The sequence below is a fragment of the Balaenoptera physalus genome, assembly GCF_965194825.1.
Source record: "Balaenoptera physalus genome assembly, chromosome: 10".
In the NCBI taxonomy this organism is placed as follows: Eukaryota; Metazoa; Chordata; class Mammalia; order Artiodactyla; family Balaenopteridae; genus Balaenoptera; species Balaenoptera physalus.
Genome location: NC_138889.1, coordinates 28,650,147 through 28,665,925, shown reverse-complemented (window position 1 = coordinate 28,665,925; position 15,779 = coordinate 28,650,147). Strand labels below are relative to the sequence as shown.

At 34.1% G+C, this 15,779-nt stretch overlaps 2 protein-coding genes across 2 annotated transcripts in view; one reads left to right on the top strand and one right to left on the bottom strand.

Annotated features, from left to right (window-relative positions):
* GUCY1A2 (guanylate cyclase 1 soluble subunit alpha 2) overlaps positions 1-14,588 on the top strand; it is a 413,705-nt gene extending 399,117 nt beyond the window's left edge. The window contains exon 8 of the mRNA XM_082409921.1: positions 4,037-14,588. Within this exon, the coding sequence (XP_082266047.1) occupies positions 4,037-4,244 (208 nt within the window). The 3' untranslated portion in view covers positions 4,245-14,588. The remainder of the gene's footprint in view (positions 1-4,036) is intronic.
* LOC309636679 (centrosomal protein of 78 kDa-like) overlaps positions 1-15,779 on the bottom strand; it is a 528,677-nt gene that overhangs the window by 26,340 nt on the left and 486,558 nt on the right. The gene's annotated exons all lie outside the window — the stretch shown is intronic.

The window sequence follows — 15,779 nt, the reverse complement described above, 5'->3', positions numbered from 1 at the left end:
GCAAAGGAAAAGATGCTAATCATCAGGGAAATGCAAATAAAAATCACAATGAGATATCACCTCACACCTGTCAGAATGGCTATTATCTAAATATCAACAAATAACAAGTGCTTCCAAGAATGTGGAGAAAATGGAACCCTAAATCACTGTTGGAGGGAATGTAAATTGGTGCAGCCATTATGGAAAACAGTATGGAAATTCCTTAAAAAATTAAAAATAGAACTATCAAATGACCCAGAAATTCCACTCCTGGATGTTTATCTGAAGAAAACAAAAACACTAATAAGAAAAGATTCATGCACCTCTATATTCACTGCAGTTTTATTACAATAGCCAAAATATGGCAACCTCAGTGCCCATCAATAAATGAATGGATAAAGAAGATATGGCATATGCATACAATGGAATATTACTCAGCCATAAAAAAGAATGAAATCTGCCATTTGGGACAGCATGGATGGACCTAGAAGGTATCATGCTATATGAAATGTCAGAGAGAGAAAGACAAATACTGTATGATTTCACTTTTATGTGCAAGCTAAAAAGCAGAACAAATGACTGAATATAACAAAACAAGACCAGCATTATGTATACTGTGAACAAACAGGTGGTTGCCAGAGAGGAGATTGTTGGGGGAAGGAGAAATAGTTGAAGGAGATTAAGATGCACAAACTTCTAGTTACAGAATAAATGAGTTATGGTTATGAAATGTACAGTGTGGGCAATATTGTCAATAATTATGTAATATCTTTGTATGATGACATATGGTAACTAGGCTTATCATGGTGATTATTTTGAAATGTATAGCAATATCAAATCACTACTGGGTATGACAGGAACTAACATAGTGTTTTAGGTCAACTATACTTCAAAAGTGAACAAACACAGAAAAAGAGAGCAGATTTGTGGTTACCAGAGGGGAGTGGGGGGAGCAGGAATTGGATGTAGTCAGAAGGTACAAACTAACAGTTATAAGGTAAATACGTACTGGGGATGTAATGTACAGCATGAAAAATGTAATTAGCACTGCTGTATGTTATATATGAAAGTTGTTAAGAGAATAAACCCTAAGAGTTCTCATCACAAGGAAAAAAAATTTTGTTTTGTTAATTTTGTATTTATATGAGATGTTCACTAAACTTATTGTGGTAATTATTTCATGGTGTAAATCCAACCACTATATTGTTCACCTTAAACTTATACAGTGCTGTATGTCAATTACATCTCAATAACACTGGAAGAAAAAAAAACTATCTTAGTATAGCTTTATTATTTATCATAGTGCTAGGCTTGACTAGGAGTTAACAGGTCTGGACTCTACTTTCAGAGCCAACACTGTCTTACTGCTCCCATTATCAAAGCACTCTATCTTACTCTGGACTCACTTTTACCGTCCATAAATTTGTCAGAGAAGAGCATGTTTAGACTTTGCATGGAGTTACATTATGTGGATAAGTGAGATAAGTTAATTGAAAGAATTTTGAAATGTTAGAATGAGACTCATTTACCTATATCCCAAGTTAATATAATCACTGTGTAATATTTTTAAAGGAATGGTCAATTGGAAGTTTTTAAAAAGGAAAAATTGCAATGAGATATCACCTCACACCTGTCATAATGGCTATTATCCAAATGTCAACAAATAACAAGTGCTTGCAATAATGTGGAGAAAATGGAACCCTCAGTCACTGTTGGTGGGAATGTGAATTGGTACAACCACTGTGGAGAACAGTATGGAGGTTCCTTAAATGACTAAAAATAGAACTACCATATAATCCAGCAATCCCACTCCTGGGCATATATCTGGAGAAAACCTTAGTTCAAAAAGATACATGCACCCTAATGTTCACTGAAGCATTATTTACAATAGTCAAGACGTGGAAGCAACCTAATGTCCATCAACAGAGGAATGGATAAAGAAGATGTGGAGATGTGGTACATATATAAAATGGAATAACCATAAAAAAAGAATGAAATAATGCCATATGCAGCAACATGGATGGACTTAGAGATTATCATACTAAGTGAAGTCAGTCAGATACAGAAAGACAAACATCATATGATATCACTTACATGTGGACTCTAAAAAGATGATACAAATGAACTTATCTACAAAACAGAAACAGACTCACAGACTTCTAAAACAAACTTCTGGTTACCAAAGGAGAAAGATGGGGCAAGGGGATAAATTAGGAGTTTGAGATTAACATATATACACTACTATATATAAAATAGATAATCAGTGAGGACCTACTGTATAGCACAAGGAACTACTCAATATTCTATAATAACCAGTATGGGGAAAAGAATCTGAAAAAGAATGGATATATGTATATGTACAACTGAACTACTTTGCTGTACACCTGAAACTAACACAACATTGTAAATCAACTATACCCCAATATAAAATAAAAATTAAATTAAATAAATAAACTGAACAAGTAAGAATAAAATCTTTAAAAAATCTTTTACAAGGCAAAATACTACAACAGTCATTCATAAGGGTAAATATAGATTGCTCACATTATAAGAATTCTTAGTACTACCAACTGTTATTTTCAGATAATATTTTTATCCATTAAGAACTTTTGACAAGGAATGATTCTTTTTTTCTCTTTAGTGTAAAGATGATTATCATTGCTTGTGCAATGATCTTACATTTTTCAAACACTGTTTATTCTCCTTGCACTCACTGACTTTTTCACTTTGCCTTTTCTCTGTCATAATGGTTCCTTTCACCTCCAACCCATCTCTTATCCTGAATAACTTGGACCTGCTATTAACATTTACCTGTCTTAGGAAAATGAGTTGTTTTTAGGAAAAAAGTGATAGGTTTGGCTCCACTGTGCCTTCCAAATAAAGTCTAAACTTTTAGTTTTGGACTTCAAAAGTTTGTCTTAACCTACAGCTTCAGCCTTAACTCTCACTCTTACCTCATTCTATAATGGTATCCAATAGTTGGAAACATGTTGATCCTGATCATAATTCTCTTGTATCTAAACCTTTGATTATGTTGTTCTCCACATTCACTTATTGAAATTCTGCCCATCTTTAGTACCATCTCATCCATGAAGGTTTAGTGGTCATCCCACTGTAAACTTTTTCCCTCTCTGGACTTCAACACCTTTTTGGATTCACCTTTCTTATGGCATCTAGCCTATTGTTTTATATTACTTTTATATTACTGTGGCTTTTGTTTGCTTAATCAGTTTTTATTTTCTGTTTCTTTTATTCTCTGTGTCTATCTCTTTTGACAAAACTTTAAGCTTCTTAGCTTGTTGTGTTCTACTTATTATATTCACAACAGAATCTAGGAGATTTTTCTAGGGCAATAAGAAGCAGCCCATAAAAGTTGTTGAGTTAAATTGAACTTCTGGACCACTTTTTTAGGTACGACTATCAAATTGAACATTTCATGGAACTGGACAAGAATAAATCTCCAGTATTAGTGTACTAGAAAATTGTCTTTAACTATGACTGGATGGGAAGAGTCAAGCTGTTTGACAAATAAATGCTAGTGAGTTTAGAAAATATGTATTGCTAGAAATCAGTAACCAGATATCACAGAAACATGGAATTATGACTGTTGTTCTACAAAGCTAAAAACTTGATTTATGTGTATGACACATAGGATTTAAATCTTATTGAGAGTCTACAAAACATTAAAGGAGTGCTCCAGAATTAGGCAGATTTTTAAAACAGAAAGAGTAAATCCTGCATGTTTGAATTAAAACTTGTATTATGCAGTTTCTTTAGCCTTTTGTTTAGGAAAAAAATCAACTTTGAACAAATATTTTCCAGTAGCACCAAGAACAACTTTGCTTTTTTAAAATTATTATTATAGCGTGAAGGTATTTTCTCCTGAGAAATAATATTTCCTAGTATTTGGAATGTAATGAAGGCCACATCTCTACAAAGAATGAAGGCATTTAATGTGAGCTCAGTCATTGATAGGCTTCCCGAGTCTTTAAAATTTGTGTCCATTTTTTCTCATCTCCCCTGCCCATATGATTCACATTATATATTTTCTTCTTAGATTATTAAAACGAGAAGAAAGTTTCACATTCATTCCTCGGTCCCGTGAAGAGCTTCCAGACAACTTTCCAAAGGAAATCTCTGGGGTCTGCTATTTCCTGGAGGTAAGAACTGGTCCTAAGCAGCCAAAGCCTTCTCTTTCTTCATCGAGAATAAAAAAGGTTTCCTACAACATTGGCACAATGTTCCTCCGGGAGACAAGCCTCTGAGACCTGCTACAGATCAAAGACTCCTCCAAAAAGCACAAGCCCAGAACATGGGTCATGAATGGAAAGATTGTTCATCTTTCACTGCTCTGTGGAGGACAAACAGTGGAATTTCTGTTATGTCAGGCAATAATCCTAGAAAAAGGAGGGTGATGACTATCAACAAAAAACTGGAGGGCAAAGTGGAAATAAGATGTATCCATTCTTATGAGTGTTTTTGGTCATATATATATCATGTATAATATATATATGTATTTTAATTAATGACAAGTGTGAGGCCCCTTTCAAAACTAACCAATAAATAGATTCCATGTTTTCTTGTTTGTCACACATACAGGTATCTTTCTCTATATATTTGTATCACTTTTGAGAGCCAGTTTTGATTATATATCCCTACATTTAGTGAGTGGGTATGAGAGGAATATTTTCTAATTTTGTTTTTCTGAACAGACATTTCATACATATATCATGGCAGTGTGGTAAACTTCCCAGCAGGAAAAACTGTAACTTGGCAAAATATTTTAGGGATATTACCTATTTTTATACATATCTCTTCTAGATAATTTCACACAGCATTATTAGATTTTCACAATCTGCTACTGTATAGTTGGTATATTATGTAATTCCAACATATTAATAGAATATAGTTTCACTTATTTAGAGAGATAAGTGCTGAGATTGAAAATACATATAACCTAGGATTTCAGATGCTGAGAAAGCATAGTATATCTGCTTAGTAAATATAGCTTTTAGATTTGATTAATGCAGCATAGAATCCAGAGGAAATGGCATTTCCTAATAGCAAATGTATGTTTCTGTAACCAAGATTAAAGAAAGGTCTTTTTGCTATCTTCTAAGAAATATCAGTGAAAATAAAATGATTTGCTACATTGGACCCTTTCAACTTAGCACTTCTAAATATAGGTAGTTTTTACAATGTGCTAAATTCTAATAAACAGCATCCTACTAAATGACATGTAAGTCCACCCCCCTGCCCCTGTCACCTTCTTCAAAGGATGCTTCCTAAGGACTAACTAACCCTCATGGGAACAAATCGCTAGATACTGGTATTAGTGAGAAAGAGGTGTAGGATATTTTGCCAAGAAGGTTGTTTATTCTTTCATAATAAAAACAAGGAAAAAAACTGTATTTTATGGATTTGAGATTTTTTTTAATGTTCTTCTGCAGTTTATTTGATGTGGCTTTTAAATTCAGTGAATCACCTTAATTAATACTGAAGTATGTCTAACCTTCAGACCTAGTAATCACCAAAGTTACAGATAGGTTTCCATTGCTTGTTCTGCTAAATGAAAACCTGTTCCCATTAATTAACAGTGCATGAAAATATTATTACAGACTCACCCTGAAATTAGGAACACAGTGTGTCCAGAGTTTCTTATGTTGGATCAGATATAGAATCTAACTTTCTCTTGAGGTTAATGAGTTGGAAACATTTGTTTCCTTGAAACCTTGTGGTGGCCATTTTCTTACTCTGATAGGTATACTCATTGGTAGCTTATGTCTACTGAATACAATATATTTTTTCTGGTTAGAGATTTTGGCTGCATTAGAATTTAGTTACGAAATAACTCAGTTAAGGAACAGATTAACTAGTGTCCAATGTAGTCTGTGAGGATTAATTAGTGTTTTTAAGTTCTCTAAGTATACAGCTAGAAAATATTTTTAGATATGCAGATTATTTGTTATAATGGTGATCATTTTTATAATTGTTGAACTCTGTTCTCTCGCTGGGGCTTAAGAGGACACTAATGCGACACTTTGCATGTGGAAACAGGACCTAGACCTGAATCCTTGCCTGTCCCTCCCTTCCTCGGGTCTACGTTTCTGTTTTTACCCACATGTGGGCAAGAAGGCCAGGGTCTTTATAGGAGGCTGTGGAGGCTGAGGACAAGGTTCTCTCATGGGAATAATTACTCACAAAAGAATTTCTTTAGGGGGCTGAGAGATTAACTCACTTCTTTCACAGGGAATAGAGGGCAGGCTTACAGTCAGTGTGGAAAGAACAGGCTCTGGGAGCACTTCAATCCTCTTGCTGAGAATAGGAAATACCTCAGCTATGCTGATGGGCTTCTTATAGCACAGGAGCATGGGGAGAGAACCAAACTCACTGAACTCATTTATGCTTATTCTGCACAGTAACTTAAAGCTTATTGTGATATAGTAAATCATAAGTGTTTTAATCATAAACAATGTGTTTTGTAACCATAAGGCTGAAAGGGACTTCCAGGAATCATCCAATTAATTCTCTACTTTTTGTAAAGATTTGTCTAAGCAACTATTCTAAACATATGGTTATTCTCTCCATACTTAAAAATACCTGTGGGAAGCATATTTTAAAAGCATCCTTGACAATCCACTTCATTATCTAGTACTTGGTGATAGGGTTTAGGATAAGAATTGTATATACATTCAATTTGTCAGAAAAATAACAAGCTCTTTCTTAGTTTATATGATTTTACTTGGAGAAGAATAGCTATTTACATTGTCACAAATGTCACAATGAAGAATATGCCAGAGATCTATTAAATATCACAAACAGGATGTAAACTACATTTTTCATAGCATATAATCTAAATTTATCTTTGAAGGTATAGTCTGAGGCAATGGTCTGATCTATTACCATTTTGCCAACCTAGTACAGTTGACTTATTATAGCTACACTATTCCTATATGTATTTGCAAAATACAGTATAAAACGGCATTTCATTCTAGCTGCAGTCATAGAATTTAGAGGCTGTGAAAAAGCATTGCATTTTTATATGTCCTATAGAGTACAATACATGTATCCTCCATTAGGAATTGTGATTGTAATAATGGGTGGCTGTTGGTATTTCATTTGAATAATATCTATACGGTATTCTCATGTACAAACTATTAACATACATCATGCATTTTAGCATGGCAGATTAAATGGAATTTAAATGGATGTCCCTTTAGAAATCAAGCATTATTTAATTGGGGAAATGGCTCTAACCCACTCTAAAATGGATACTTTAAGATCCAATTTGGCACATATAGACCCTCTGTTTCAGTATTCTTTCCAGCAACTGATTTGAAGAAGTTACTTTATGACTAGCCATCAGTACCAAAGCTTCATGTTGGCATCAGTATCATTTTGATGGAATGTCATTGTTTACAAATAAATGAGTTATATAACGAAGTCAGAAACCCCCATATGTACCCAAAATATATTGCACAGTATGTGCTTTGTGAACCTTGATAAATAGGTAACAGCCATAATAAAAAGAATAATACTCAATGCCTGAAGAGCACATAGAGTTGGGGCTCTTGGCTGTGTAGTGTTGGGTGGAGAAGAGAAAGAAGAAACAGCTTCTAGTTAACAGTTTGGTCCAACTGTCTAAAATCTGCCTTGATATTCATCTCTTCTTTTATATTTCAAATAGTTTTGATTTCCCTTTTAATACTTGATTATGTGTGGAATCCAGTGAACTGTGTATGACCTATTGTGACTCTGAGACAGGCACTGATGCCTGAGACTTGAGAGTGAGTTTGTGGATTCAGTGCTTCAAATATGAACTCTTGGGGTTTCACACTGTTCTTATCCAGTGACAATAGTAACAGAAACATAGTGTTTTATTGTGAAAGTGCAAAATTGTGTGCCTTTCCAGGAAAAACAGAACAAAATAGGAGAACAAATAAAGCAAAATCTCATTCACAAGCGCAGGAACTCTTAATTTGGTGAATTCCTCCAAAGAGTTACAGCAATAAAGCAAAATTAAATTGATAGATACAAAAGGCAAAGTCACAGAGAATTTGGAAAACTGCCAGGCTGTGTTTTTCCTACAGAATCATATTGATACCAGTTGAAATGGTATATTTGAGGTTGTGAGGTATGAAGAGGGAGCTCAAGATTATCACCATTATTAAATATATTTTTTGAAGGCTCCTTGGGTTCCTGACTTGCTGAGGGCAAGTTTGTGGATCATCAGAGCAGACAGTAAAACTTCTACATGTAAGTTTCTGTCTTGTCATGCATTTTAAGCACAACTTAACCAATGCCCAGACCCTCTCCTACTCTATACTGTCACTGGAAACCATCTCACCAAGTCAAGTTTGGCTCCATCAAACACCATTCCCTTTGTATCACTGAACCTAACATGGCCATAGAAAGAGTTGTTGATGCCTGTTTCAGGCAGATTGCAAGATCCACACAACTCTAGGCCCAAGTAACAAAGCACTGCTGAAGTGAACTAACCATTCTCAGTTGTGCTAGGGCATTGCTTCCACCTGTAGCTTCTCTCTGCTTCCTTCAAAATACTATCTGACTCCAAGCATTTGGTACAACTTCCATAAATGTTCCTTCGGAATGAGTTACACATGGCTCTGAATAGGCTCTGGGGGGCACCAGATGTCTTTCAGCCAACAGTACCTAGAAACTCAAGTCCAAGAACCAAGCCCCATATTGTAGCCTGGGTATTTCTATTATTAAACTATAGATCTTCAGCTACAAAAATTATGTCATTTCAGAGGCTTCTATAAGCATATCTTATTAGATATAACCTGAAAAACATGATGCACCAGAGGCTTAATTATTAAAGTTTAACATATTACAGTCTGAATGATGATTCTTTAAGCATAGCTCTTGATATGAATACACTTAATTTACAACCAGCTGATTGAACATACACATAAATTGTGTTAACATGATTGAAAGAATTTTATTGTTAAATGGATAAACTGACCCCAGCTGTGGACTCAATTTAAGGCTCCTCACAGTGGTGAATGAAGAACAGACACTGATATTATACACAGATTAACATAAATTTTGTCAGAGCATTTTGAGATAGTGTGAAAAATTCCTTCCTCACACTTGATTCAAACAGTTGAAGCCTAAGTATTATTTTCCTGTCATCTTTCTGTTTCCTTCCTTCCTTTGTTCCTTCTTTCCTTCCTTTTTCCTTTCATAAAAGTCATTGTTCCTTCTTTCCTTCCTTCTTCCTTTCATTAAAAAAAGTCATTGATACATTTATAAACAGGAAGAATCACAGCTAATCTTATGTTGTAGAATAGTTTTAGTTTTATAAAGTAATAAATATTCTGTGTGTGTGTGTGTGTTGAATGTAGATATTACATGATTAAAAGGAGTGACATTTTGGAAGGACTTGGGATGTAGAAAAGTAAAGTTTGTGTCTTTATTTATTTATTTTTCTTTTTTTTAATTTTGGCTGCACTAGGTCTTCGTTGTGGCACACGGGCTTCTCTTGTTGTGGTGTGCAGGCTCCAGAGTGCTCGGGCTCAGTAGTTTCAGTGCACAGCCTTCTCTCTAGTTGTGGCACATGGGCTTGGTTGTCCCGCAGCATGTGGGACCTTAGTTCCCTGACCAGGGATTGAACCCACATCCCCTGCATTGAAAGGTGGATTCTTAACCACTGGACCACCAGGGAAGTCCCTGTGTCTTTATTTCTATTGTGTTGTGACCAGACCATAGCTTCAGCCATGTGCCTCATTGCCAATTCCATCCTTATTAAGAAATGATCCTGTTCAATGGTTCAACTCATCAGCTTGGCAGTACCTGACTACTTTAGGAAGCTTGGCAGTATCTGACTACTTTAGGGACACAAATTACTGGACTTTACCTTCAGAGACTTGGATTTAGTAGGTCTCAGGTGGAGGCCTAGGAATTTGTATTTAGAAAATCACTCTAGGTAATGCTAATATATAGCCAGACTTGGGAATCAATGAAGAATATTCAAATAATCCCAATTACTAGGAATAAATGCAAGTTGACTAAGATAGAAATATATTATTTCATTCATACTTATTTTGAAAAGCTAAATACTCCAGGCTTAATAGCATTATTTCTTTCACAAGTTTTTAATTTTAGCTTTGATTTCAAATTTATAGTCTGCTTTTTGAGCATAAGTCTTCAAGCTTCAAATCAACACTGATAAGCATGAGGGATGAATATTGTTCACTATAGGGCTATTAGACATACTAGGTACAGTATAACTTTCTTAGTTACTGCCAGAGCTATGCAGTACATCACAATATTTGTTGATCCTTACCAACAAAATATGAACTATGAACGTTTGGACAGAGAAGCAAATGTCAAAGTGACAGCCTTATTCCCAAATACTTTGATTTTTATGTTTGAAACATCACCAACTTGATATTTAGTCTCACTCTGTACTTTTCTCATTGAATTGTACATTCATCTAAAACTTATTTCCTAGCAATATCTTATAACAACCTTTCAAGCAATAATCTAAGCCATGATGATGATGCCATATGAAACTTGCACTTCTGTGCACTTCATAGAACCCTTAGGGAAACAGAGACATGTTTTATATAAGCAATAATATAGGTAGTGTGGACTTTTAAAAGATATTCACCATTCTACTACAGTAAAATGAGCAGCAAGTGATAGATAAAAATTATCTGAGCAGATAACATACTTAATTTCTCTCACAAGTCCTTCATTTGCACACATGCTATGAAGTAGTTAATATATTTTGATCAGATTGTTTCTGATGTATAATTATTGATACCTATCATAATATGATTTCTATTCCTCTCAAAAGATTGTATATGTATTGTTGCCCAGATTTTCAGATCTTTGTAGTATATAGTAAATAGGAGTATTTAAGGATAGATAAATGAGCAAAAGTATAGTATGGGTTGGATAAGCTGATCGAGAGTAGGCTTGGCAAAAATACAGATGCATCTTAGGACAAGTTAATTAATTCTACTGTTGGTTTGATAAGGTCTGAGATGATGAAAGATTAAAGATAAAAATAATTATTATCACTGTTCTCTGCGATGGCAAATGTTTAGTAAGTACAATACTATTTTGGCTTTCAGAATGTGATTGGTTGAAATTCATCTGTAGTACAATTTTAAAATGTCTGAAAATCATTATGTAGTCATATTTAAAATAACCTGTCCTTCTCAGCCATTTTGATGATACCACTAAAGCTTGCAGGTTTTGAAATGAATAATTCATATTTTTACTTTCCTTAAAATATAACTTTAATCAAATGTGGCACAGTCAATAATAGTCCTTTAGTAGTTAAATTACTCCTCCATCATTTAGAATCATGAATTAGGATTACAGTTAAAACTAACTAGTAAATTTATGATACACTGAGGTACTTCTAATCATCTGATTATTATTTAGCAAAATCATAAAGCTTAGAGTCCATTCCTAATCCTCTAAATAAGATTACAGTTCCTATTATTGCCTAGATGGTTAAACTCTCTTCTAATCTTGAATCTGAACACAATTGGAGTCGTGGGTGGGTTTGCTAACATTTTACCTTCCTATTACCAACAGCAAAACTTAACATCTTCCTACCCACGATTTATAAAATTCTCCTATAAAAATCAAACAGGGCTGTTGAGTCACTGAGAAAGTGTTTTTTTCCCACTGAGAAAGCATTTGACAGTCATCTTTTTGTATATCATTGGATGCTTAACCCTTAATAAGCATGCTTTTGATAATAAATAATAAAAAATACTTAATTTGAATCCATTAAATTATAGTGAATCTATTTTCTCAGTTAATTCATCTAGTTGTTGATCAGACCACTCTTAATATTAGACTTAAGTACTATTGCTTATTATTTGAAAGCAGAAGAGACAAGAAAAACTAAATGGCAAGCCTAAGTAGTAGTTTGTTTCTAATTCTTTTGATACATATTTTTACAAATAAAGGAATTGGTTTATATTTAATCTTCCTCTGTGGCCTTTTGGCTAGTTGGAGATAAAGAAGGGATTCTACTAAATGAATTTTTACTGTAGGCTATTAAGTATAATTAAATATAAGTAGGACAGTAATGTATTAGTTGGGGTAAAATCAAAATTGTGCAAAATTTCTTCTTCACACCCCCGCACTCTTTAAAGACAATTCTTCCCATTTTGCTGCCTGGCAGTTACATGTCAGACTCAGAACATAGGGACAGATGGAGGGGGTGGGATGAGCAGGAACTTTAGATGAGACTGAGCAAAGAGATTTAACTTTTTTCTTTGTGAAAGTATATATACTCCTAAAGGGAAGCAGTTTTCATAATAGACACATGTAGTTTAGTGAAAGCCAAATGACTTATTTGCTCATTTTTATTTAACAAAGAAAAGAGAAAAAAATCCCTCATGAGCTATTTTCAGTTTTCTTAGGAGGTAGCAGCAACCTCTCAGCAGGGGCACACATCAGTGAAACTGGGATTAGAAACTCACAAAGCTATATATAGAAACTCTCTGAAGGTGGCAGATAGAACTAGTCTTGGTTACGGTGATGAAGGTAAATGAAAGTGTGAGAACATCTGGGCTTAAGGAACAAAGAAGGCCAAATACCAGCCCCTCTGTATGTCACAGAAAAGCCTGCTAAAATTAGCACAAAAGAACAGACTATAGGTGTTCAAGTGATATTAAAGCAAAACTTTTTTTTTCCCTTTTATAGCATGCTGGCTGAGCTAACATTCCGTGAGAAGAATACAATTTCATTTTATACATCATTTTTTTTGTTCTGACATTATAGAAATTATACCATTCCCTAGTTGGAAAATTTAGTCACAAAGAATGAGAAATATTCTGTATACTAACATCTGTAAAATGGCTTTGGGGGGCTATACTCTATTCCATATTCTTCTTCACATTGTTCTCAAATTGGGCTTCAGCTGCAAGCAAAACAAGTGCTCAACTTTAGAGTAGATAAAAGCCTTTATGACTCCAGACCTAACCATCTTATTCTGGGATGTTCCAGAGAAATGGAGCTGGGAAGAGAGTTACCCCACAGCATTTGATGGTATTCTGTGGGAGAGATGAAGATGTACTCCAGGTCTTTTAAAATTAAGTGGTTAAGTAGTCTCTAATCATCATTCAAAGATGTTTCACTTATATGTAGCTAGTTAATTCTAGCAGAGTTTGTTTAGAATAAAATTTTAAAAGGAAGAAACAAACCTGAACAATTTTTAATCAGAATTATCAGTTAAGAAACTAATTTGGGACGAAGATTTGCTGTCTTGAAAATCAACTTACTTATATCCGAAATTCAGAATGCTAAAGACTTTTGAAAATTTTCTAAAGGTATCAAGTGCTTCAGCACTGAAAAGGAATAATAATTTTGTTGATGGATTCCTTAAGGCTTTACGTCCTGGAGATAACAAAGAATTATAAATTACATTTCAGTTATTTTTTCTCTATGTTTTCCAGTTGCTGCAGGAAAGATGTAGAAGATGTCATAAATAATACAAAGTTACAAATTTTGGCATTGAGCCATGGTTTACAAATTTGGCAACATTCTTTTACTTAAAATAATAAAACTGTTTTTAGTAATATAAGGGTTAAGGATAAAAGACAAGTATACTGTGTTCACATTTGGCTATGAAAGGATCTAGAGCAAGAATCTCAACTTCTCAGAATAAAATCTAAGTGAAAACTTACCTTCATATCCTTTGAACAATAAATATAAGTATTCCTACATATTTTCTGACTAAAAAGAAGCTATGCATTTCCATACTTAATGAAACCTCAATTCCTAGAACAATTCTACTTTTATTGACTCCCAAGAAACATGCCTTTATGGTCAATATCACTAACTTTCAAGGTTGGCAAGAGAGTATGGCTTTCTTCTGAGACTGGGATGATCTGTATAAATATATCTGTGTATAACCACTTAAAATTCCCCTGCCACTTATAAGCTTTTTTTTAAAAAGTTCAATTCTCCATAGTTAAAGTGAAGCAAACTTCATGTTGGAGTGGCCAGATAGTTTATCAACAACAGGAAATCTCCCCTCCAAATTTTATTGGTATAAATTACCAGGTTAAAATCAGAGCCTAACCTTGGCTTGAAGCTTCAGATAAATTGCTTTTCTATTATTTGACTAGAAAGTATTATCAAGAAGAAGAAATTAATTCTTATGTTAGATCTCATTCTAGCCAAGCAGGTCTAGATAAACTAGATAACTTTATAATTATCTACAGTAATTCAGGAATTTTTAGAAAATTCTTTTTGTTCTTGTTGTACAAAGATAATTATTAGTGAATGGTAGCCAAAATTATTATTCTTATCTCTTAAATTAGTTTCAGGTATGTTACCAGGCAATTATATAATCCATCCCTTTCATTTGTCATGTAACTCAATGACCTGAGATAGTGAGTACTCATTGCTTTTTCTTCTAATCCTTAAAAACACTTTTTTTTTCTGTCTAAAGAAAAATTCTCCTACTAAAATGCAAATGAATACCTGACTGTAGGAAGTATCCCATTTTATAAGCATATATGAAATACTTCAGCTGGATTCAGCTGGACTGTAACCAAAAAAAAAAAAAAAAAAAAAGACACCAAAAAAGATGACAAGAGACAGAAAAATCACACTTTGCCAACCCTGTTAACCTAGAAGAAAGCTGAAAATAGATGGTAAGGTTAACTGATTATAGATTTTTATAGCACAGTATTCATACATAATAGAATGTCATAAAATTCAGCATGTAAAAACTTTGTTAAAACAAACAAGAAACTTAAGAAATATGCTAATCAGAATAAAAAGATTTAAAGGGGCAAAAAATCTTGCATTATATATGCCCATCAGTGCAGAATTTGTTTTCTTTTGGGAAACTTTGGTACTATGTCTTTAATCAATATTTGCTTTATGATCTAATTTAGTATTAGCATAGTATAGGCCTTATGTGCAGTAAACTAATTAGTTCCTTAAGTTTGTTAGCATCCTCAGCTTCTCTTTTCCATCTCTCCCTCCCTCTTTTCCTCCCTTCTATCCTCCCTTCCTTCCTTCCCCCTTATTTCCTCCCTCCCTCCCTCCCTCCCTCCCTTCCTTCCTTCCCTCCCTCCTTCCTTCCTTCCTTCCTTCCTTCCTTCCTTCCTTCCTTCCTTCCTTCCTTCCTTCCTTCCTTCCTTCCTTCCTTCCTTCCTTTTTTTCCTTTCTTTTTCTTATGAAGTATGTGAAAAATAGTATATTAGTATTATTGTGGCTTCATGATTGAAGAGTTTGTGGATTCATGAGGTAAGGAAAAGAAGGTGACTATTTAGATATAGATAATTTGGGTATAGAAAAGACTGAGAAAATTGAGACCTTGGCTTCTATAGAGGTTTCATCAGTTAAGAGAACCATAAGTTTTAAAAAATAACATGTTGTTCTTTTTTACTGAATTTAAACATGTTTTCAAGAAGTATCAGGGTCACCCTTTTTGGACAATCTCCTAATTTTTGCCCCTACAAACATCTTAATTTGGAAAAATCCTCTTATTTTCACATAGTAATTTTTTCCTTGGGTACCACACTGCTAAAGATTGAAATAGAAAAGAAGCTTCTTCTATCTGTAGAGAAATTGTTTTCTAGAAGCTACTTCCCAATAAGGCAAATACACCAACTACTACTTGATTTTACTGGCTCTTTACCTATAGATGACCAATGCACTGTCTTGCATCCTGCATACCCTTCTGTAACTCAGTTTGGCATAGCATGGTGTTTTGGGTTCTTTTTTGAGGGTTTGAAAATGTTTCCTATCAATTTTATGTCTACTGTATTGAAAAAGCAATATACAGT